This window comes from Narcine bancroftii, chromosome 4 (genome assembly GCF_036971445.1).
Source record: "Narcine bancroftii isolate sNarBan1 chromosome 4, sNarBan1.hap1, whole genome shotgun sequence".
NCBI classification, from domain to species: domain Eukaryota; kingdom Metazoa; phylum Chordata; class Chondrichthyes; order Torpediniformes; family Narcinidae; genus Narcine; species Narcine bancroftii.
This window is the reverse complement of record NC_091472.1, coordinates 76,425,796-76,451,248: the sequence shown is the minus strand read 5'-3', so window position 1 is coordinate 76,451,248 and position 25,453 is coordinate 76,425,796. Positions and strand designations below refer to the sequence as shown.

The 25,453-nt window shown below is 38.2% G+C and overlaps 1 protein-coding gene across 4 annotated transcripts in view; it reads right to left on the bottom strand.

The window, feature by feature from the left end:
• The window catches only part of commd1 (copper metabolism (Murr1) domain containing 1), a 158,163-nt gene that overhangs the window by 38,403 nt on the left and 94,307 nt on the right, over nt 1-25,453 (bottom strand). The window contains exon 3 of one of the 4 annotated variants that reach the window (XM_069931670.1): nt 5,513-10,418. The exons of the other annotated variants lie outside the window; for them this stretch is intronic. Within the exon in view, the coding sequence (XP_069787771.1) occupies nt 10,416-10,418 (3 nt within the window). The 3' untranslated portion in view covers nt 5,513-10,415. Of the gene's footprint in view, nt 1-5,512; nt 10,419-25,453 lie in introns of those variants that run through there. 4 annotated transcript variants of the gene reach the window in all.

The window sequence follows — 25,453 nt, the reverse complement described above, 5'->3', positions numbered from 1 at the left end:
CTGTTTACATCCGGTACCGCACGGATGGCAGTCTCTTCAATCTGAGGCGCCTGCAAGCAAACACCAAGACACAAGAGAAACTTGTCCGTAAACTACTCTTTGCAGACAATGCCGCTTTAGTTGCCCATTCAGAGCCAGCTCTTCAGCGCTTGACGTCCTACTTTGCGGAAACTGCCAAAATGTTTGGCCTGGAAGTCAGCCTGAAGAAAACTGAGGTCCTCCATCAGCCAGCCCCCCCACATCTCCATCGGGCACACAAAACTCAAAACGGTCAACCAGTTTACCTATCTCGGCTGCACCATTTCATCAGATGCAAGGATCGACAATGAGATAGACAACAGACTCGCCAAGGCAAATAGCGCCTTTGGAAGACTACACAAAAGAGTCTGGAAAAACAACCAACTGAAAAACCTCACAAAGATAAGCGTATACAGAGCCGTTGTCATACCCACACTCCTGTTCGGCTCCGAATCATGGGTCCTCTACCGGCACCACCTACGGCTCCTAGAACGCTTCCACCAGCGTTGTCTCCGCTCCATCCTCAACATCCATTGGAGCGCTTTCATCCCTAACGTCGAAGTACTCGAGATGGCAGAGGTCGACAGCATCGAGTCCACGCTGCTGAAGATCCAGCTGCGTTGGATGGGTCACGTCTCCAGAATGGAGGACCATCGCCTTCCCAAGATCGTGTTATATGGCGAGCTCTCCACTGGCCACCGTGACAGAGGTGCACCAAAGAAAAGGTACAAGGACTGCCTAAAGAAATCTCTTGGTGCCTGCCACATTGACCACCGCCAGTGGGCTGATAACGCCTCAAACCGTGCATCTTGGCGCCTCACAGTTTGGCGGGCAGCAACCTCCTTTGAAGAAGACCGCAGAGCCCACCTCACTGACAAAAGGCAAAGGAGGAAAAACCCAACACCCAACCCCAACCAACCAATTTTCCCCTGCAACCGCTGCAACCGTGTCTGCCTGTCCCGCATCGGACTTTTCAGCCACAAACGAGCCTGCAGCTGACGTGGACTTTTTACCCCCTCCATAAATCTTCGTCCGCGAAGCCAAGCCAAAGTACTTCTTTTGTTCAAAGGATAATAGTTTATATCCCGAAAAACAATTTTCTATTCTTTTGATCCCTTTTCTCTCCCATTCTCTAAAGGAAAGGTTATCTATTGTGAAAGGGATTAGTTGATTTTGCATCAATAATAATTTTGGTAGTTGGTAATTTGTTTTTTTCCTTTCTATGTGAATCTTTTTCCAAATGTTGAGCAGATGGTGCAGTTCTGGTGACTTCCTATGTTGCACCAGCTTTTCATCCCACTTATGTTCTGGTACCTTCTCCCCCATTTTATCTAGCTCTAATCTGGTTTTTCCCTTGTTTGATAAAAATCTAAATAAAATCACAAAAAGCAACATACCAAAAAATCCAGAGATCTTTCTTCTAAGTAATATAAGTAAAGAACTCAGCCTCGATTTGGATGAAGCACAAAAAAGATTTATTATGATAGCCTTAGCTGTAGCAAAAAAATGTATAATATCAACCTGGAAAATCAGAAGAGAGCCTGAGAGTATAGCAATTGTACATAGAAATGAATAAATGTATTCCATTGGAAAAAATAACATATAATTTAAGAAATAACATCACAGTATTCGAACAAATTTGGGAACCGTACATGGAACACAATAGAGAGGGCCTACAGCGGACCTCCACCCCCTAAAATGACAGAATGAGAAGAAGACGAAATGAACTGACCCAGTGTGTAAAAGTAGATGACACAATTTTCTTGTTTATTTTCATTGTGTGATGACATTGTTTAATAGGTTTAATTTATTGTATATGTTGAATGTTTAGTGGGTGGGGAGGGGGGTGGGAAGGAGGGAGGGAAGGGAGGAGGAAAAGGGGAGAAAATGAAACTGTGTATATTCAAGAGGGAAATGTTTGTGTGTATTTTGGTTAATATGGTTCATAGTGTGAAAAATTTAAAAATTTTTTAAAAAGATACAAAGAGATAAGTTCAGTGGGGTAAGAGGAAGCAGAATCAATGGGACTAACATGGCCTTGTTTGAGGATCTTGGATAAGAGATAAAGGTGGGAATTGCAGGGTTGGGAAATGATTAGGTTGGAAGCTGTGGAAGGGAGATCATCTGATCCAATGAGACAGAGTGGAAGACAGTGACCTGGTGGAGTTATTGTCCAGGGGTAGACACAGGAGTAATCTGAGAGATGATGTCTGGCCTCTACAAGGACAAAGTCAGTCTGCTAGACCACAACAGCACCACCAAATGTCTGAGGGTTTGATGACAAAGTTGGAATTGGTGTGAAAGGAAGTGGAGCGCTGTGCATTTGGAGGTGGTGAGGTGAGATCAAATGAAGGCTCTCCTCATTTCACCACCCGTCTCTCCACCACACCTCAGTTTGATGAAGGGTTCCAGCCCGAAACATGTGGATTCTTTTTCTCTCACTCATGCTGCTCAAGCTGTTGAGATCCTCCAGTAGATTGTGTGTTGCTCCACAGAATCTGAAGTCTCTTGAGAGTCTTTCTAAAGAATAATACGGTATGGTTTCCTGGAATCATTTTATTCTTCGTAAGGTTAAACAGTGCACAGCTTAATTATGTCATCAGGAAGATGAGAAGATTATACTGTAGATAATTATACACTTTACAATTGTCCATCGAGTTGCAATCATCCAAAACTACTTTTTTGAATGTTTTAGTTTTGATTTTTCAAAGACTCATGCAAATCCAATGAACTGAATTTTACATTCTCTTTCCGCAGAATATTTACAAAGTCCTTATTTCCCCCTCCACACCCTTCCCTCCCTATATCTTAAATTATACAAGTACCAAAATATAAAAATACAAAAATACTGACTAGATTAAAACAATCTAAATACCTACAAAGAAAATTATCCTCCTCAAAGCTAGAGGAGCTCAGATATTAAATAAAAAGAGGTAGGGGCAAAAACACACGTTGTCGGTGCCACATTCCTCATTTCATATTCTTAATCCTTTACCTATTGGGACAGATTATTTCTTTTCTGCTATTCGGGGAGGGGGAGGAGAGGGGTGTAAATTATATCTGTGCACCTATGTGCCTCAGCATGCAAAACTACCTTCACAAGAATTAGAGGCAACAAAATGCTGGGTCTGGCAATGATATCCAGGTCCAGAAAAAAAAAGATGCAAATTAAAATAAATAATACAAAATTAAAAACTGCACGCAACTTAATCTGTCATTGCATTCAACTGTTACTCTCTACTGGCTGGCAAATATACAAAGACAAACCAGATGGGATTTTCATCTACTTTCAGCTTTCCTGCATATCTAATTAGCAAAAGGTCACATATATATATCTTCGTCCGCGAAGCCAAGCCAAAGAAGAAGACATATGAGATTCTTGAGACAAGGACAAAAAGGAGACATCTTGCCATGTTCCTCAGATCAAGAGAATAGTCCATTTGGTGGTTAATCTGCGCAAGTCAAAATTCAATACAATATTTGCTCTGTGCATGCAGCAGCTTCATTTTCCTTCATCGTTGAGAAGTGGCAATGGAAAACAGCTCTTTATTATGAACAAAGTGATCATTGATAGAAGTATTTTTTTATGGTCTTTACCACGAGTGCTGAACGGATTGTTGCAGAAGGCAGTGCTAGCCATTTACAACACTAAACTATTTCCAAATCATAGCTGGAGTGGCTTCTTCCTTTCACAAATCATTTGAAATATAATGGAGGGGTGCTAAACCCAGAAATTTGAGAGTTGATCCAGTTATGTTCCAGCGTGGCACGGTTGGTGCAACACCTTTACAGCGCCATTGATTGGGACTAAACCAGGGTTCATATGTTTTCCCCACGTCTGAGTGGATTTTCTTCGGGGGCTCTGGTTTCACCCCACCATTCAAAACGTTCCGAGGCTGTAGATTAATGGGGTGTAAATTGGGCAGCATGGACTTGGAGCTGAAAATGCTTGTTACTATGCTTTATGTCTATATTTAAAACACAATTACAAAATAATATTAAATTTGTTAATCCAAATGATATCTGTTCACTTAGCACAGAATTGCTTTTGAAGCTTCAGCCTTTCTCATCAGTAAAGTGCATCATAATGGGTAATATGGAGTCTGTTGGACTCTTTCGATTAACACATTTTCAAGCAATTCAGCAGGGAATCAGAATTATCAAGAAAAAGAGAGACATAAATTTGGCACCAATTAGTAGAATGTAGTCATGCTGAGAAAAAAAAAGCTTTTGAAATTTTTTGCAAGTCCCCAAATGTAGGACAAGTAAAATGTCAATCCAAACAGCATTCAAAGGAGGCTTAGGAACATAATCATAGAACTCTACAGCACAGAAAACATGCTATTCAGTCCTTCTAGCCCATGCCAAAATATTATTCCGCTAGTCCCACTGACCTGCACCCAGTCCATAACCCTCCACACCTCTCCAATCCATGCATCTTCCAATTTATTCTTAAAGCTTAAGAGTGAGTCCACATTTACCACTTTAGATGGCAGATTGTTCCACACTCCCAACACTCTGAGTGAATAAGTTTCCCCCTAATATTTCCCCAAAACCTTTCCCCGTGTCCTCTCATATTTATCTCTCCAAAGTGGAAAGAGCCTCCCCACATTTACTCCATCTATACCCCTCATCAACAGGAAACCACTTCAGTATTTTTTCCCCTTGTATAATCATGAACTCAACAGTGACTATGGTCTCAGTTCAATGGAGACTTCACCGAAGAACAGGGGAAGCAACAAATACAATTCAGAGAATCAGAGATGGTGACAGATGGAGAGACATGATCACCCACACCGAATAGCAAGGCACCTGAATGATATCCCTCATGATTTTGTAAACCTCTATCAAATCTCCCCTCATTCTTCTATGCTCCAAGGAATAAAGTCCTAACCTGTTGAATCTTTCCCTGTAACTCAACTCCTGAAGACCCAGCAACATCCTAGTAAATCTTTTCTGCACATTTTCATTCTTACTGATATTCTTCCTGTAGTTAGGCGATCAGAACTGCACACAATACTCCAAATTTGGCCTCACCGATGTCTTGTCAACTTTACCAACTCCTATACTCAACACTTTGATTATGAAGGCTAAGATGCCAAAAGCTTTCTTTACTATCATGTCTACCTATGACACCAGTTTCAGGGAATTATGTATTCCCAGATCCCTTTGTTCCTCCGCACTCCTTAGTACCCAGCAATCCATGGATGAACCCCAAAAAAAGTCCACCTGGAATTCACATGATAAAATAATAAATGGACCCATTATATTTAGTTTCAACAATAAATTTCATTCATATAGTTCATAACAGAGCCAGATCCTTGGGTACTCCTTCTCAAGCATGGTTCATTAATCTTCAGGATGAGAGTGGGTAGAGAACACTTGTGTTGATGATACATCAGTAGAGTTCACAAGTTCAAATCCCAGCGAGACTAATTTAAAAACTTACTTCAATAAAATTAGTAATCAAAGTGGATGAGCAGAAAATGTCAACGTCAGCTAACTGAAAGGTCATGACAATTATGATTATTTTCTGCTCTCCCACTTTTATTACCAGTTTTAAGTTTTAAAACTTGCCCAACTAGGATTTGACCTCATGAATTCCATTGACGTACCATAAATTAGTCTGCTGTACCACCAAGTTAAACCTTCAGGAAGAAGCATGTAAATGGGTCTCAGTAAAGAACTCCACAGCCACACATAAAACTCTCAAAATAATTAAGAGAACAAAATATTTTCTGGTCTTACATGCATGAAACAGACAACAAGTCATGAAATTTTTCAAACAGACAAACCCAGAATGTAATGGCGCAGTTGCAATCTGCAACTTGCAACCTACTCAGGATGGCATGTTGCTGCCCAACTCGAAACTTCCCCACTAGTCAGAATTGAGAAAACCCAAACTGCTATAGGAGTCATGTATTCATTTAAGATACCATCTTGGTACCTTTGAGTCTTTGGTTACAATATTTAAAGACGTGCACTTCTTGTTTGTTGTCACTGGGAATAGAGTTTATTTTCATGATTCTGGAAGAACAATTTTACATTGAGTTGTGTCCTTTTTGCACATATGATTTAGCTAACTCAAATAGGTAAATGAAAAGGCAAGGTTCCACTTTATACTAGCTCAAACAAAATTGTGATTATTCAACAGCTGCCAACTAATAAAGCTCAGATCCCATGACATTTTTAACAGAGCAACATTTAGCTTGCATTCAACCAAAGATCCCACAAATACTGGAATGATTATTCACAATGGAAGAATTATTCACTTCACTTAAGCCTTTATCCTTTGAGTTATCTGAGACACTGAGACAAGTTTAACTGTACAGTAGCAGAGGGGGAAAAAAATCCCAAAGGGCTCCTGAAAAGAGTTACAGTTCTTTTCTTCTTTTTAATACTGAGGAAAATCATACAATCATGTGGAGAAAGAAGTATGAGCTGGGTTGGGACTTGGATAGGATGGCGGGATGCATTAAGAAGAGATAGCAAAAATTATATCACATTGGGTGAGTATATTCTCAAAAAACAAGATAGCATTTGTCTGTTTTTCTTGTTCCATATGTTCCTGCAAAGCAACTGAATTCCAGATATTATGGAGCTTTCTAATGGAGGCGATATATTAGGAAAGTTAGGGGTTGCCTATCGTAGAGGAACCGACTCGGGATGGTGTAATACTGGATCTCCTGTTAGGGAACGAGATAGGTCAGGTGTCTGAGGTTAATGTTGGAGAACAAATTGGATCTAGTGATCACAACTCTATTAGTTTTAGGGTAGTTTTAGGGAAGAGCAAAGAAGGGCCTAAAGTTGAGGTTCTGGATTAGAGAAAAGCAAATTTCAAAGGAATAAGAATGGATTTGGGGAGTATTGAGTGGGACATGATTTTTTCAAGAAAGGATGTAAATGAAAAATGGAGAATATTCAAAGAAGAAATTTTGAGAGTACAGAGTAGATATGTCCCAGTGAGAATCAAAGGAAAGGCTGGAAGTCATAGGGAGCCTTGGTTTTCGAGGAATATTAGAAATTTGGTTAGGAGAAAGAGGAAGGTGTACAAGAGGTATAAACAGCAAGGTAATGAGAAATTGAAAGGGGACTACAAGGAGTGTAGAAAAAATCTTAAGAAAAAAATTAGGAAGGCAGGCAGAATAAGAATAAATCCAAAGGGTTTCTATAGGTACATTAAAAGTAAAAGATTAGTGAGGGATAGATTTGGACCCCTTGTAGATAGGGAGGGTAGGCTATGTGAAAAGTCAGAGGAGATGGGGGAAATTTTAAATGATTTCTTTTCCTCGGTATTCACTAGGGAGAAAAATATTGTACCAGTTGAAGTAAAGAAAAATAGTGGGGAGGTCATGAATCATATAAGGATAACTGAGGAGGTAGTGATGGCAGTTTTAAAAAAGATAAAGGTGGACAAATCTCCGGGTCCGGACAATGTATTCCCAAGGACACTCAGGGAGACTAGTGTACAGATAGTAGGGCCATTAACAGAGATATTTAGGATGTCACTGGTCACGGGGGTAGTGCCAGAGGATTGGAGGGTGGCTCATGTTGTTCCGCTGTTTAAGGGTCCAAATGTAAGCCTGGGAATTATAGACCTGTGAGTCTGATTCCTGGGCAACCCTAGTTTCACTTAAAAAGTGATGTTCCCTTGGCCCATCCATTCCTCTTCCATCTGCCCTGCAAAATAAAACTAATTTATTTCACTTTTATAGTTCTGATGAAAGGTTTTTGATCTAAAATGCTAATTATTTCTCTCATCACAGATGTACTGTTTCTAGTGTTTTCTTCAATTCACATTTCCACTATCTGCAGTGTTTTGATTTTCTATCACTGGAACCACTGCTTACTCACCTAGCCTTAGTATGAAAATGCACATCCCCACACTTCAGAAGACAGGATGGTGAGACAGTAGGCCCTTTCAAGCTGCCATGTAAAATGGGGTTAACTGGGCAATTTGCCTAGTTAGCACCCCCCACATACTGCAGCTTGAAAGGGTTTGACCCAGTCAGCAGTATCTAAATCCAATGGGGTCCCTGACCTACCTCAGAGATAGCCAGGGAACCCAGTTAAACTTAACCAGAACGCATCCTCCGGCGTTTTCCTCTGAAAATAAAAATGGCCAATAGGTGGGGGAAGGAGAGAGAGAATGAGGGGGTGACTGACTGGGGGTGGGGGGGGGAGGGGGATGATGATTGACGGTGGATGGGGAGGAACTGACAGCTGGTGGGGGGGGGGTTGGGGAAGACTTACCAATAGTTCCCCTGAGTGCTTGACGTGTCACTTACTGTGTCATTGCGGGGGCAGAATTCCCCTTAAATCGCTGGGTTGCCGATTTAATGGTTGATCCCCCTGCAGCTTAAAAGTGCTGGAAGCACCTTTGCCCTACTAATCGCACCTGGGTCCCAGGAGGGATACCCAGGTGCTGCAGTTTAAAAGTGCCTAGTATTTAGGAACTTGTCTGTCACTTCAACCTTTTATTCCTTGCTTTTGAGGGGACCTGGAATACCCAATCCAAGTGTATGCAAAGCAGCAGGAATTGAGCTGTGACTTCATCAGTAGAGAAGAGTCAGTACCATGGAAGCATTCATCAAGCCAACTATCAAAACAAGAATCTCTTTGTCCTGGTTTTATTCTTATCAATGAATTATGTTGTCTTGTCCGAGATGGTATCTTTTAGTTGAGGTATTAAAATGACACTTATTGAAATATGACAAGTCTAAAATATTTGAGTGCAATTATTTCCCATAGTCAATTTTCCCAGTGCTAAGAATTTTGTTTTCATTCATTTTCTATTTTCTGTATTAAAATTGACTAACACAGGGCTAATTTTGATGATTCACGAATAAGATTGTGGAGTTTAAAAACTGTAAAGATGGAATTTCAAAGCAAAATAATGAGGGTTATGAGTGGCAATATCAGTGCATAATGGGTATGAAATGAACAATACATACTTCCAGTTAGAGAGTGGACACAATTGCAGTGCTACATTGGTAAGCAATGATTGCAATGCCCAAGGAGGAAGGGGTCTTCAGAGTTGTTAACATGTGATGCTGAAAAGTTGTAGGTTTGGGACAAGGCAGTGTTTAGAATATTGTGTCTAACTCTGTTCCCATTGGAAAGCTAACATTTGGGAAGCAATAACGGAGTCTGCGCGATTTGACAGCATTTAGGAAATAGGGACACGTGCATTGTGGGATAACAAGCAGCATTTTCCGGTATCCCAGGAAAAATGAACTAATATATCAATTATAGACTAAAATTAGAGACAAGATATGAATAGTCAATATGTTGTAGGAACAATGCACTATGAGAATCACTTAGAAATGTAAGGAGAAATTCTTGGCAAGTACCTCAGTGGATTAGATGATTGGGGCTGGGAAAGGGAAATGACGATTCATGAATGGAAGGGAAGGAATGCATGAGATCTGATGGAACTCAAGAGGAGACAAGAAAAAAGTCCAGTAAAAAAATCTTATGATATAGAACAGTTCAATCCAAGTGTCTTTTTTTCCCCTAATAATAGAGAAGAGGGAAAGGAGTTTAACTTGGTAAGGACACCTTAGCTAGGAACTTAAACTAGGAATGTCATCCTCAAGATTCAATTTGTTGTCATAGAAATAAAAAAAGTGTCCTATTACATGAAATTCCTTTCTGCCTGTTGCAAGGCAGCCAGATTCGCCACTGGCAAATATTGCCTCAGCGCCCCTTACCTTTCTTACATTCAGAGAAGCAAAAGAGTATCCCCAGAGTCACCAAATGTCCGAAGATTTGCCTTCAGTGCTTCTGCAGTCACAGAGTCCAGTCCAAACCTTAGGGGATCTGAGCTCCAGATCCAAACCTCCAACATGGTCAAGGACCCTTCGGCACCTTCTCACATCCCGGTTCAGATACCTGGTGCCCCTCTGGCCAGTTCGAGCCAGTCTCCAGTAGTCCACAGCCCTGTCACCTGACAGCAGTCTCCAGCAGCTTCCGTGGGTTCCTCGCCTCAAGTCGCTGCAGAGCCCCTTCACTGGTCCACCTCTGTGGTCACAGTCCCATGGGTCATCTCTTCTGGGTCTCCATCTTAGAAAGGGATTGGTCTTCCCGTTTTCTGGTGATTTGCTCCAGTCCTCTGCTTTCCCTGAATTTTCAGCCCCTCATGGCTGGTGCCGATTAATAGCTGCCACCATCTTGGGCGCACACCCCAAGGTTGCGGGATCTCAAATGAAAACTACCGTTGGCTCCCTCAATGGGCTGTTCAAAGCCTGTGTGGAACCGACAGCAGTTTATTGGGCAGCTGGCCCTACGGGAGCACTGCATCTCCACTCCCTCGCTCCCCACAAGTCCACACCAGCAGCAGAGCTGCCGCTAGAGTGCCGTCATCTTCCCTGACAAAGGTTCTTCAAAGACATGGGTTACTGAAAAGGATACAAGATGATTTAGAGAAATTGAAGGAATTACCACTAACTTTAATAGGGAGGGTACACTGCATTAAAATGAACATATTTCTGTGATTACAATATTTATTTCAAACATTACCTATCCCCTTATTGGGGAAATTTTTCAAAAATTGAATAAATTAATAGGAAAGTTCTTATGAAAAGGTAAAAGATCGAATGGCTTTTGATAAGCTAAAGTGGACATATAAACAAGGTGGATTGCAGTTACCAAATTTTTAAAATTACTACAGGGCAGCCCATTTAAGATTTTTGTCCAATTTTTAAATTAGGTAGGAGATAAACCAGCCTGGCTTATGATAGAACTATATAAACTAGAAGAAAGTGTTTCTGAACATTTACTCTGTTAGTGGAATGAGAAACTAGTAAAGAAAAAAAAATTACCAATATTACATCATATATTAAAAATATGGAGTAATATACACTTAGAATGAAAGATGATAAATTACCAAATCTGTTGCTCAAACAAAATCAATTAATTCCTTTTACAATGAATAATACATTTTTTAAGGAATGGACAAGAAAAGGAATTAAAAGAATAAATGACTGTTTTCTGAGCAATACTTCATTGACATTTGAACAATTAAAAGATAAATATCGAATATCAAATGACTCAATCTTCTCTTATTATCAATTAAAAACATATTTAAAAGAAAAGTTGGGAGCTAATTTGCTTTGAATAGTTAATTACAGATACTTTGATAGCTAAAAATTTATTACAAATATGTATATTAAATTACAAAACAATGGAAAAGATGAGGCAATGTACAAACTCAAACAACGTTGGGAAAAAGACAAATAAAAAGCAATACTTGAATGGAACTATGTGCGGGGACATATAAATACTCGGTATCCTATGATATAGACCATATATTACACCTCAAAAATTAAAAGAATGAAATCCCACATTATCTGATGTGTTTCCACTGTAAACAAGAAATTGGTACAGTATAACATTCAATTTGGACATGTGCAAAAGTAAAACCGTTTTGGGAGGAATTAAATTCAATATTGAATCAAATCACAAAAAAAATACCAAGACCCAAAAAATTTTTGTTAAGCAATATAAAGGATAAAGATTTACAGTTAAAATTAGATCTCAAAAACTACTTATCATGATTGCCTTAGCAGCAGCAAAAAAATGTCTAATGATAACTTGGAAAATGGAAACACCTTTGAAAATACAACATTGGTACATTGAAATGAATTGTATTCCATTAGAGAAAATTACCTATATGGTCAATTTAAATAAATTGTATTCTTGTCTCTGGATTGGGGCTTCAACACAAAGAATGCAACTAACAAAATTTATATGAAGGAGTTTCAAACTCTTCTGGGATTTATAGAGTGCCTGGGCTTAAATGACATTCAGAATATAAAGTCCTTTGATAGAACAGTTATAGTTTCTGATTTTTCTTCATGGTACATAGACAAGATCTAGCTTTAATAATTCTGCTCTAGATTCTTACAAATTAGTTTCTCTATATCCTTGCTCTTTAGAAAGCAATTTTCATTTATACTTGCCTGATAAGTGAAGAGTAAAACTCTTTCAGCCCCAAATCATTTTGGTGAATCCATGTTGCAAGTGTTCAACAACATCACACAGAATCAAACACAAGACTCAGCTAGGGTCTGATCAAGATTTTTATACAATTTTGTGCATCTAAATTAAATTCCAATCCTCTCACGATAAAGGTAAATTTTCTTGCATTTGTCCCTCCTCTCTTTTTGTCACTCTCCATTAGATTTAGTGGAAACTTTGTGGTGGATCACCACTCTGAGTTTCCAAGAGTCAAAAAATTTTTTGATTTGGAATCCTCAGATATACCATTAATGGTCTCATCATCACTGACATTTTCCATAGTTATGCATATTTAGTCTCCTTATTTCACATTGTAAAATGTCCCCTCCTCCTATATTTTCTTTGGGGCGTAGTGTGTGCCAGCTGCGTTGGGTGGGTCACATCTCCAGAATGGAGGACCATCGCCTTCCCAAGATCGTGTTATATGGCGAGCTCTCCACTGGCCACCGTGTCAGAGGTGCACAAAAGAAGAGGTACAAGGACTGCCTAAAGAAATCTCTTGGTGCCTGCCACATTGACCACCGCCAGTGGGCTGATATCGCCTCAAATCGTGCATCTTGGCGCCTCACAGTTTGGCGGGCAGCAACCTTCTTTGAAGAAGACCGCAGAGCCCACCTCACTGACAAAAGACAAAGGAGGAAAAACCCAACACCCAACCCCAACCAACCAATTTTCCCCTGCAACCACTGCAACCGTGTCTGCCTGTCCCGCATCGGACTTGTCAGCCACAAACGAGCCTGCAGCTGACGTGGACTTTTTACCCCCTCCATAAATCTTCGTCCGCGAAGCCAAGCCAAGAGAGAGAGAGAGAAAGAGAGAGTGTGTGCATGGAATAATTCACTGTAAACATGGCTATATAATTGACTCACGAGTTCAACAACATTATGTACTCAGAATCCCAAATTCTTCAGCAAAGGGGACATTCATCACCTAAAGCAATACTGAGAAATCATTTTGCAGCAACTAGTGGCCATTATAAGATGAAAGGTCGAACAGTGAAGAATCCGCTAACTTGTTGAGATGTGGTAAAAAGCCATTGGAAACAGCAATAAATATTAAAGTAGCTTTCAACAAGCTGAGTGAATTCAATAATCACCATCTTTGGCATAATCACATCCACTTCCAGATAATGAAAATCAATATTGCATTTTTTTGGTAATCCTTTCTGAACTTCACACACTACAAATATGCATTCAAATTTGTCCAGCCTCCCGTTATGATTTTGAAAAAAATTGGAAAATATTTTACAATAGTAATCAGTACAGTAGGTAGAACACAAATTAAACCATTTTAGTTCATTGTGTGTATCTTAGTTGGAAATAATAGAGAAACTAGATTTTCAGATTTTAAAATGGTAATAGCAAAATTATTGGAGTACTATATTTATAAACTGCAAAAAGGACAAATTATTTCATGGTAGACCCCTGTTCAATGAGTGAAAGAATTTATTTGTAACACAAATGACCATTTTCCTTTCCAACTTAGACTAATTCTGCCAAAACAAACACATGACTGTTTCTAAAACCATTTTGTCTGTGTGCCACTTGTAATTTCTCATGCAACATGAACTGTCAATTTCCATGCTATTGAAGACAATAAATAAAAGCGAAACATGGCCAAGTGTAAACACAGCATTCATTGAAATCTACTGCAGTGAAGTAAATAATACAACAGTGCATCTATCCAATTACATTTCCATTTCACGTTAAGCAGTACATTATGAAGTTCTGTTTGCATTCCCACTTTGTTTATACAATGTTTCTTTTAAAGTTACTACTTGACCTTTGATTTGGAAAAGCAGCTTGGGTTTTAAAGAAACCCAAAGCAAAGCTACATCCCAATAATAACTGAGACTTCAAAATATGGTTTATTATTATAACTGCTAATCTATCTCAACTGACTCTTGCAGCAATTTAGCTATTATGCTCCGGCAGGTAACACAAGGTTACATAATAAACTGCACATCCAATGTGTCTGTACAAAAAATTCTAAACTATTTCTCCAAAATTCCATTGAGGCATCCACAGGCAACAACATTAAAAACTATTAAGCAGGTGTTTGGGGACTAAATTAAATACCTTGGTAACTCTTTCACAGATCTCATGAAATCAATATTTCAAGTATACATGGAGAGGTGCATGAGAGGTGAATAATTTTTAATATCTCTCCAAGAATTTTCTCATTTTTACATGAGAGAAAAAAAAAGAAATGGCCATGCTGTACAGCATATGGGCACAGTGGTTAAATTAATGATCCAAAGGACTAAAATTAACAACTGAAAGAACCAGAGTTCATCTTCCAATGTGACAGCAGTGGAATGCAAATTCAGTTAATAATTTGAGAAAAGTTGCTGTTTTGTTTTTAAATAATAGGATGAGTTCAATGGAGTCAAACTGCTTGGTCTGTTCTATGTGGAACATTGAAAATTGAATTGAAAAGATGTCTCATGGCTTTCAATTTTTTTAAAAATTGTGCAAAGATTTAAAAAAAGTTTTATTGGTAGCAGAATTACAACATTTGTAACACTCCCAATTTCTAAGACAGAAATATAATTGCTGAATTAATTAAATCCTAGGATTTTCTTAAACAAAGAAAACAATTACTAGTATTCAAAATTTCGTTCAATTTTCTGCTCAGTTCAAATAAACAACCAATTAATATAGAATCACAAAAGCAGCAGATACTACAATCTTGACCAAATAAAGAAATGTTGGAAAACTCAGCAAGTCAATCAAGCTGTCTCCACAAGCACTTCAGTGGATGTTTTCCAAATTAAAATATATTATGAATCAGAGGATACAGAACAAAACTTTGTCAAAGAGACTCTTTTTAGAAGATCTTTAAGGGGGAGAAGGTTATACCGAGGCTTGTGGAGGATGAAGCAAATAAATCACCTAAAGTTATCAAACAACTCAAACCAGGTGTAAATGAGAACCAGGAATTGAGCCATGCAGTGGTTCTCTCACCACACTGGAGGATCTTAGGGTGTTACTTGAATGTTTAAATTAATCATTGGACAGAAAGATTTCATATAGCACAAGACCTTTGACCAAATGCTGATCATTAAACACCAATCTGCACTAATCCCATTTTTCAATGCTTTGACAATTCAAGTACTTGTTTTGATACTTCTTAAATATTCTGAGAGTACCTATCTCCACCACCTACAGAGCCCGTGTGTTCCACATTACAACCCACTCTCTGGCAAATAAATTAATTCTCAGATCAGATCTAAGTTCCTTCCCCCTTATCTAAAACCAATTACCAAAAATTAATTCAAACTATCATAATGTGGCGGCTCACCATGAGGCAGGCAAACCGGCCCCGCTTGTAAGCCACGCAGCGGGGCAGCCATCCAAAATGGCGCCATGGGGGGGGGCGGGATTTCCCTTCCTTCCAGCACGAGGCTCAGAAACCTGCGCTGGGGGTCCACGTGATGCCCGGGTGAGGTCAGTGCCCTCCAGCGCAGTTCTCAGCCAGGTCTGGGCTGGGAGTATAAGTGCAGCCCAGCAGCCTGCAATAAACCAGTCTGCTCACTGAGCTCAACCTGTCTGGTTGTGTGTGTGTTATTGCAGCAGTGTAGCTGCCGCTACAATAAGATATTTTCTTTTTCAACTTTATGTATTCAACCAACATAAATATCAATTATTTAATGAGCTTTGATTACATTACGAATTTCTAAAATGAAATCATAGTGGAATTCCAAACTTTATGATGCCCAAATTACATTTCTTCAAAATCTAACCAACACAAGTTTGACTATGCCACCTCCACGAAAAAAACATGAGAACAAAATGTTATTAATCACCGAGGGTAACCAACTGCAATTCAACAAAACTGGTTCATCTTGTATGGTCGAATATTTTTCATGCAGAAACACTTTTGTAGCTGTCCCAAAATTTCTTTAACCAAAGATTGGGAGTCACAAATTATTAATAAGATGAAGCTGGTTGTCAATAAAACCCTCTACAAATTTTGACAACACAATTGATTGTTTCATTTTGTGAAACAAATCAAAGAGAGATTCCATTTTCTTTGGTTTTGTTGAAGAAATTACTCCAAGCCAAATAAAAGTAAATTATGGCCAAAATTGCCATGCTAAAAGAATATCAGAAATGTCTTTCAATGGCTTTTCTAACAAACTGCAAACCAGAGTAACAAAGCAAGCTGGATATGGCGATGCTGAATTCCCAATGCCAACGAATACCTTCTGTAAGATCAGGTGATCTGTTTTGCATATTTTCAAGTTTCTGCAATAACCAGCCAAGCTGGAAATGGAGAAAATGTTTTAATTGCGTGAGATAAAAAGAAATTAAACCGGAATTTATGGGAAATTAAGTAGCATCATGTGAGGAGGGGAATAGTTAACACAACAGAGAAATAGGTCATTGAGCTTTGAACTGATGAACTTCTCCAATTTTGGAGAATGGTGACTGACCTGAAACGTTAACCATTTTTGTCTCCAGAGAAACCTATTTGACCTGATGAATATTTTCCACACATGCAGTTTATTTTTTTATATATATGTTTATCATAATCAGTGGAGAGAAAATGTATTCACTTCAGACACCCATCCAATTTCAAATGCATTGCCATTCACATTTTATTCTGGAATTACAACAGTTCCTTTTCAATATTACAACTGCTATTCAATCTACCTGAATGGAAAAAGTTAAAATACTCAGATTGTGCAAAACTAAATATTCCACAGAACTTCTGAATACGACAGCACAGAAACAGGTTCTTCAACCCATCTCGTCCATGCCAAACTATTTTTCTGCTTCATTGCGCTGACCTCCACCTGGAACATAACCTTCCATAATACCCCACCCCATCCCCAATCCATATACCCACTCACATTTTTCTTAAATATAAAAATTAACCACTCATTCTGATAGCGTTGCGCTAACTGTAATGCCTTTGTTTTAATTCTAGGATTTGTTCAAAAGATGATGCCACTAAAGGCATGGTGCTAAACAGAAATATGATGTCATGGTGAATAGGTATTTTGCAACCAATGTTATAATGTCAGAACTCAAAATATTTATTGGCCTATGGAAACAAACTGTGCAAAAATCACTGGGACTCTAACTTGTTTGCACAATATCATGTTATTGAATGAAACCATGCAAAAGGGTAATCAAAACTGAAAAGTTCCCATCCCACAAGTACAAAAGTCAATTCTGAAATTAGAGCAAGGTTAGACCTTCATGCTCCTTGTGATTTCTGATTTTCTTTTCCTGTAGTTTGTTTTGGAGCAATTCTCTCAATAGTATCAACCAAAATACCACTAGGTACACGAAGCAATGATTTGTTAAAATGTCAGTTTTGAGGAACCACCTGGCCACAACACAAACTTTTAAAAATCCATCTTCTCTTATTTATTGCAATTATTTTAAAATATTGGGAAAATCACTCAAACTCTCTCACTAATGAGTAAAATTATTTAACCCTCAATCCTTTATTTCATTTTAAGAACACTGTGATGAGGAAATGGAAATGAAAAGGAAAAATTGGTTTGGTGGGATAACTTTAGAGTCAGAGTTCTACATCATAGAACCAGGCCCACCGGCCCAACTTGACCATGCCAAACCAAAGCACCTTCTTGCTTTAGAACCATTTGCCTGTATTCTGCCCATACCCAAGTATTTTTTTTAAAAAGTAAGCTAATATATCTGCCTCCACCACTTTGGCTGCTCATTTCACATGCCCACCACTGAGTGAAAAAACTGTCCCCTCATGTCCTGATAAATTGCACCCCCTCATCTTATGGTTATGCCCTCTCATCTTAGATTCTCCTACTCCAAGAAACAATGTCACCTTATCTCTGCCCCCATTATTTGGAAACCTCAATATTTAGCTCCATCCTACACTCCAAGGAAAACAGGCTTTGTTTCTCCAATCTCTCATAACTCAATTTTCCTAATCCTGTTAACAACCTCTTTTGTACCCTGTCCAACTTTATATCCTTTCTTTTTATCGGCCACCAAAACAACACATATTCCAAGTGTAGCCTTGTAGTGTAGTCTTGTATATCTTCAACATGAAGTCTGAACTCTTGTATTCAATTCCCCAACTGATGAAGAAAGTCTCAAAAGCCCTTTACAAGGATCTATCTACATATGTGGCCATCTTTGAAGAGTTATGCACCTGCACCCCAAAATTCTTCTGCTCCATAACACTCTTTAGGGTTCTGCCCTGGCCAGAGCAAGTCCTGGCCTAGTTTGATTTATTCAAATACAGCACTTCTCACTTCTCCGAGTTGAAATGCATCTGCCATTTCTTTGTCAAATTCCCCATTTCATCTAAATCCAATTGCAAACTTGGGTAACTTTCTTTGCTCTGTCTTGTAGCACATTCAGGTATTTTATGGACATCAGCAAACTTATTCACTTTTCCATACGCATCTTTGTCCAAACTATTAAAATATTTTACAAAACCCAAGGGTCCTGTCACAGAGCCCTGAGCCATTCCACTGGTCACAGTCCTCCAGTATGAAAAATTGCCCTCCACAACCACTCTCTGACTCCCATCACTGGGCCAATTTTTATCCAATTGGCCTCCAATCCCATGCCCCAACCTTCCATACTAACCTACCATATGCGAACTTAATCAAACCCCCTACAAAAATCCAACTGCCATCCCCTTATCTACTCTCTTTGTTACCTCTTCAAATAAAATCTCTCAAGTTTGTGATACACGATTTCCATGGAAAAATTCTCCACTGGCTCTCCCTAATTTTTCCTGGCCATCTAAATACATTTCTAATTTGAATTTTTCCTGGCCATCTAAATATATTTCTATTTGAATTTTTCCTGGTTATCTAAATAGATTCCATCTCTTATAATCCCCTCCAGCAGTTTCTCTACCACTGAAACCAGGCTAACAGGTCTGCAAGTTGCATCAATCATCCTTACAGCCCTTTTAAAACAATGGCACCACATTTTGCATACTCAAATTCTCCAGAACTTCTCTTGTCCTCAGTAATAAGGTAAACATGTCAAGACACTAACAATTTCCTTCCTGCTTTTCTACTACATTTTGAAATGGACCTGGTTTGGGGCTAAAGAGTCATCCACCTTGATGTGATCCACCCCTTGAGTGAGTAGCTCTCCTGTTGGTGCAACTGGAGGTACATCTCCACTGCCTGCACAGTTAGTGCTTTTGATAGTACAAACAATTTCCAGCCGCTTCAACAGGACATGGATAAGGAGGATGAAGTTGTAACACTCACTGGACAGCAATAACAGTGCAGAGGAAGAGAACAACAAGCTACACGGAAGAAAGCTCAATTGTTTGATAAAGGTAATCAGCCAAAAGGCTCAGAGAGGACAAAGTGTACCCTAGAAGATGTAATGAGAGAAGTGAGAGAACTGAGAATTTCAAATTAAAAAAAAAACAGTATCTTGATGTGAACAATATTCAAATTGCCATGGGTTACTTGGATGCAAGAGTTAAGACTGCAAAAGATGGAATGGAAGATGTAAAAGAAAGAGTGTAAAAAGTAGAGCATGAAATGGAAGCGTAGGCTGAAAGGAACAAAATGTGGGGAAAATTGGATGCACTATAACATTTTTAGTAGAAGAATATCAAGATTGTTGGACTTAAAAGAAATCACAGAAGGTCCAGAACCTATTCATTTCTTCCAAGAATGGATACCTAGAATGCTGGGAGCAAAAAAGGTTGGACAAAATATTGAAATTGAATGGACACATAGCTCCCTTATACCATGACCATCACCAAATCAAAAACCTCGTTCTATATTGATTAAATGCTTAAAGCATCAAGAAAGGGAAAAGGTACTGGCTTCAGCGGTGAAAGGAGCAATAGAGAGAGGAGTCTGCTGGAATATGAAGGAAATAAAATATCCTTCTATCCAGATACAAGTGTGGCACTGTTGAACCGAAGATAAGAATTCAATCCGGTTAGAAAATCTCTCTAGTAGAAAGGCAACAAGTTTGTGCTTAAGACATCCAGCAACTTTGCAAATCATTCTCCTGGGTTGTGGAAATAATTTTTTTTTCAGACTTTAAATTTGCAGCAGAGTTTGTGGAAATATTCCAGAATGTTAAACCAGTGGAGTGATTAATTCATGACAACTTTGTATTTTTCTGTTTTATTTGGATATTACTCCTATATAAAAAGATTGAATAATTGTCATATGGAGAATTTTCCAGCGTGGGGCGGAGGTCTAGGGAACCTGTGCTTTTGCCATAAAATGGAGGGGGGTAGCATTGTACACTCTATTAACAATGCTGGGGGGGGGGGGGAATGGGATGGTTTGCTTAATTATTATAGAGACAGTATACATTACATTAAGTTTATTTTAACTATATTCTTTTATTTTCCTACTTGATTTGCAAGAGGGTGTGCATCTCACCACAGAAGAAAAAGAATAAGCAACTTTTTAGAGAAGGCACATGGAGAGAGGGGAAGGGGGAGCATAAAGAGAGTATAATGAGCTTTTATAGAGATGAATAATACAGTTAAGTCTTAATGTTATTGGTTAGAATGGAGCATGTTGTTTGGGTTCGTGGAGGTCCGAGGTGGAGGGTACAAAATGAACTTTTATTTCGGGAATAAAAGAGGAAGCAGTGGGGTTGGTTTATCAAATAGACCTTTAAACACAAACACACACACACACACACACACACACAGAGTACGCAGGGGGAAAAATATACACTTCGGAGCAACAAGGGATAACCGACAAAACTAGCAGAGTTACAGTAACAGACACATTCAACGCACACACTCTAGGCGAACGTATGTGCCCCCACCCCTTGGTCAGTATGGGCATGGCTCTTGCTACTTAGCTTCAGGACTCACCCCAACCCAGTATGAAAGGTGATACTCACGATCCACGAGGAGTCCAAAGAGACAGAACAAAGGAGCACATGGTCCTTTTATGGTTCTGGGGGCAACGCTGGGGGGGAGGGCAATCGTATGGCTATTATGGGCCCCATTGGTGGCTGTGTCCAATGGCTCAAGGCCAAGTGCAGGGGCTCAGCAGGGGTGAACTGAGGTGAATCACCTGGGCCAATCGTGAAGGTCATCTTGCTGGCTTGGGGTGAGTTTCTGACCTTGATTGGCAGGTAGTGTGTCCTCAAATAGAAGCACAGCAGTGGTGGACGCTGCCTCTCCATTACAGAACAGTGAAGAGAAAGAGTGTCAGCACGTTTATAAAAAAGGAGTTGATCTAGCTTTCCAACAAGAAACTCATTTAGTTGAAAAAGAGCATCACAACTAAAAAGGGACTGGATTAGCCATGTATTTGCCTCCTCGTTCAATACAAAAGCAAGAGGAATGGTGATCTTGATGTGGAAAAACCTTCCAGTTAGAGTATAGTTCATAGTAATAGATCCAGCAGATAGGTAGAAATAGTGCACTGTCAAATATATTCCGAAACCTGGACCCTTATGCGCCAAATGTTGATGATGAGAAATTCATCCACGAAACATTTCTTAATTTGGCAGATGGCTATGAAAATATTTTAGTGGGGATTTCAATTTTTGTCTGGACCTAATTCTAGATAGATCAACAAGGGCAGAGATAAGGGCAAAAGTGGCAAAAGCCACAGAGAATAATGAGAAAGCTGAACTTGATGGATGCCTGGAGAAGGATTCAGCCAAGAGAAAGAGATTATTCTTTTTATTCAAATAGTCACGATTCCTATTCTAGGATAGATTTATTTTTGAAATCAGCCGATTACAGGGTGATAATATAAAGCAAGAATTTTATCAGATCATTTGACTATAATGATGTCAGAGATTTTTTTAAATATAAATCAATCTATAGAGAGCATCTTAAATCTTTGCTGCTAAAATCAGACTTGTGATTTTATTAGGAGACAAATTCAGATATTTTGTGAGACCAACTGCAATTCAACCACAGATAAATTTATTATATGGAACACTCTGAAAGCATATTTAAGAGGACAAATTATAAGCTATACTCCTAAGATCAAAAAGGAATATACAAGAGAGGTGGAGCAACTGTAAAGAGAAATACTTTTTTGGAAAAGGACTTTCAAATGATTTAATAATCTTAGACAGCTTATTAATAAAATAAACCAGTGTAACACATATAAAAAGGAATATACAAGAGAGGTGGAGCAACTGTAAAGAGAAATACTTTTTTGTAAAAGGACTTTCAAATTATTTAATAATCTTAGACAGCTTATTAATAAAATAAACTTCAGTATAACACATGTAAACAAGTAGAATAGAAAAAGCAATAACAAGAACAAAACATAGGTATTATGAACTAGGTGAAGCCCATAAAGTACTTTCTTGGCAGTTGAAAGCAGAACAGGTCTCATGAATGATCAATGCAATAAAAACAGATGTAAATACGACCAGTGACAAGCTTCAAGAAATAAATGAAACTTTTAGGCAATTTTATTCCAAGTTATACCAATCAGAATCTCAAGGAGACGTTAATAAGATAGAAGAATTTCTCTCACAAATTAGGCTTCCAAAGTTAAACCTGGAAGAACAGGAAGAACTTAATGCCCCCTTTACCCATATGGAGGTGAAGGAGGTGCTGGGTTCTTTGCAAATCAATAAATCTCCAGGAGAGGATAGTTTCCCCTACTCCCAAATTTTATAAAGAATTTAAAGATATCCTGATTCCTCTTTTTATTGAGGTGTTAGATTAGACTTCAGAAACACATACCCTCCCAGAATAATTCTCAAAGGCAATAATTACACTCATACCAAAAAAAAGATAGAGATCCATTAAAGCCATCATCTTATAGACCTTACACTATTAAATTCAGGTTACGAGATCATTGCCTAAGCCTTGGCAAATAGATTAGCAAAATTAATAAATATGGACCAAACAGGCTTTGTGAAAAAGAGACAATCTGCTGATAATGTAAGAACATCGCTTAGAAAATTATCTGGCACAAGAGAGGTGATCTGAGTGCAGCTGTGGCCTTGGATGCAGAAAATGCAGTTGATAGACTGGAATGGGACTTTCTATTTAAAGTACTGGAAAGATTTGGATTGGGGCAAATTTTTATAAATTGGCTGAAGGCACTGTACAATGATCCTAAAGCTAAAGTAGTGACAAATGGACAAGTCTGCACCATTCCAGTTGACAATATCTAGTAGACAAGGATGCTTGCTATCTCCAGCTCTTTTCATTCTAGCTATAGAACTGCTTGCAGAAGCAATTCAGCAAAATATATTTGACAGAGCCAGTAATTTTGTTACAGAAACTGTATGTGAAACTAGAAGATTATGGAAAAGAATCAGGTTACAAAATAAATTTGAATAAGAGTGAAATTATGCCACTTACAGAAGGGGATTATACTCTGTGCCAAAGAGACAGCTAATTTAAGTGGCTGTTAAATGGGATAAAATATTTAGGAATTTGTCCAGATAATAATTTAAAGAATTTATATAAATTACTCACCTTTGCTTAAAAAGGTTGAAGAAGACTTGAACAGGTGGACAGTTTTACCAATAACATTAGTTGGAAGAGTTAATTGTGTCATAATGAATACATTTCCAAGAGTTCAGTACCTATTTCAAACATTGCCCATTACATTAACTAATAGTTTTTTTTCCAGGAATTAAATAAAAGTCAGAAAATTCCTTCAGGAGGGTACGATGTCCAGAGTCTCCATAGAAAAATTAACATCAAAATATGATTTGAGAGGTTCACGGCTCCCAAATTTAAAAATTACTGAGTGGCCCACATGAGATTTCTTACTTCCTTTTTTTTGTGGACTAGAAAAAGTAAGGGAGAGAATAGTAGAAATTTTTATACATAAATGGGAAGCAAAATTAATATCTGGTGAAAAAGAAGCCCACTTGTTAACATATAATTAGGATTAGGTATAAAATAAATTATGAGATTTCCTAACGCATCCCTGATTCAAAACAGGCTTATCCCTTTTACAATGGGTAATTACATTTTAGAGACTTGGTCTCCTAAAGGGATCAGATGTATTGAGGATTGCTATGATCAAGGCAACTCATCATTTGAACAATTAAAAAATAAATATGGAATCCTTAACAACAATTTTCTGCTATTTTCAATGGAGAGCATACATAAGGGGAAAATTGGGACCAACTATGCTTTTAATCAAACTGTAGTGATGTGGAGACTCTGATTCAAAAGGGAAACACAAAGAAATTCACTTTGGCAATGTATTTCTTACTTCAAACGCGAGCCCCTAAACAGGGGGTTCATAAGTCTAGACAGAGATGGGAATCAGCCTCAAACATAAGTAATGATGAGCAATGGTCTAATTCATGCAAGCACAGTATGACAAATATAATAAATGTAAGGGATAGATTAGTACAACACAATTCTTTTGCATCAGTTATATCTCATGCCACAGAAATTAAATATGTTAAAGTCAGGCTTATCAGATAAATGTTTTAGATGTGGTGAGGGGATGAGAACTTCCTTACACTTGACTTGGTCATGTTCTAAAGTGAGACCTTTTGGGTGGATTTAGGAATTTGTTTTAAGAACAGATTATTTCCACAAAACCCAAAATTGTTTTTACTGGGAAATGTAATGGGGATAAGACCAAAGTTGAAATTATCCAGATATCAAGTTGAATTTGTTAAAGTTACATTGGCAGAAGCCAGAAAGTATATTGCAGTTACTTGGAAGTCTGACTCCCATCTAGGTATGGCACACTGGAATGCAGAAATGCATAACTGTTCCCCTTGAGAAAATTACTTAAAATTGAGAAATAATTATGACACATTTCTGTAAACCTTCAGGTGAGTTTCTTCCAGTTAACTTTTTCATAAGAAGATGACTCGTTAAATAATGAATTGAAATCCTTGGAATGAATGGCGCTTTCCAGCAAACTTTCTTATTTTTCCACCATTTCTTTCTTCTCTTTTCACATTTTTTTTTAGGGTCTTTTGGGTGGGTGGGGGTGGGGTTAGATAGTTTGGGTTACAACCATCATGAAGGATAAATTTGTCTACTTATGTATTCATATTTTTAAATTTTGTATTTGCCTACATGTATGGTCTAAAAAAATTTAAATAAATAAAGATAATTTTACCTTTTTTTATATATATTTCAAGCAGTTCCAGTTTTTATTCCTAAATCATTTTTCAACAATATTGACTCTAAACTTTCTTCTTATATATGGAATAATAAGGATAAGGTTGAGTAAATTTCATTTGCAGCAATTAAAGAAAGATTGTGGTATAGTTTTACCTAATCATAGATTTTATTGTTGGGCATTTAATATTTGATATATGATTTCCTGGGTACATTATTCTGACAAACCTGAATACCTTCATTGGACAGATTTGGAATTGAAATCTGTGCAGAGATATTCATTTTCAACCTCTCAATGCACCAGTCAGAGGTTCCCACCAGCTTCAAAAAGGCATCAATCATCCCAGTACCTAAGAAGAGTAGTGTGGGCTGT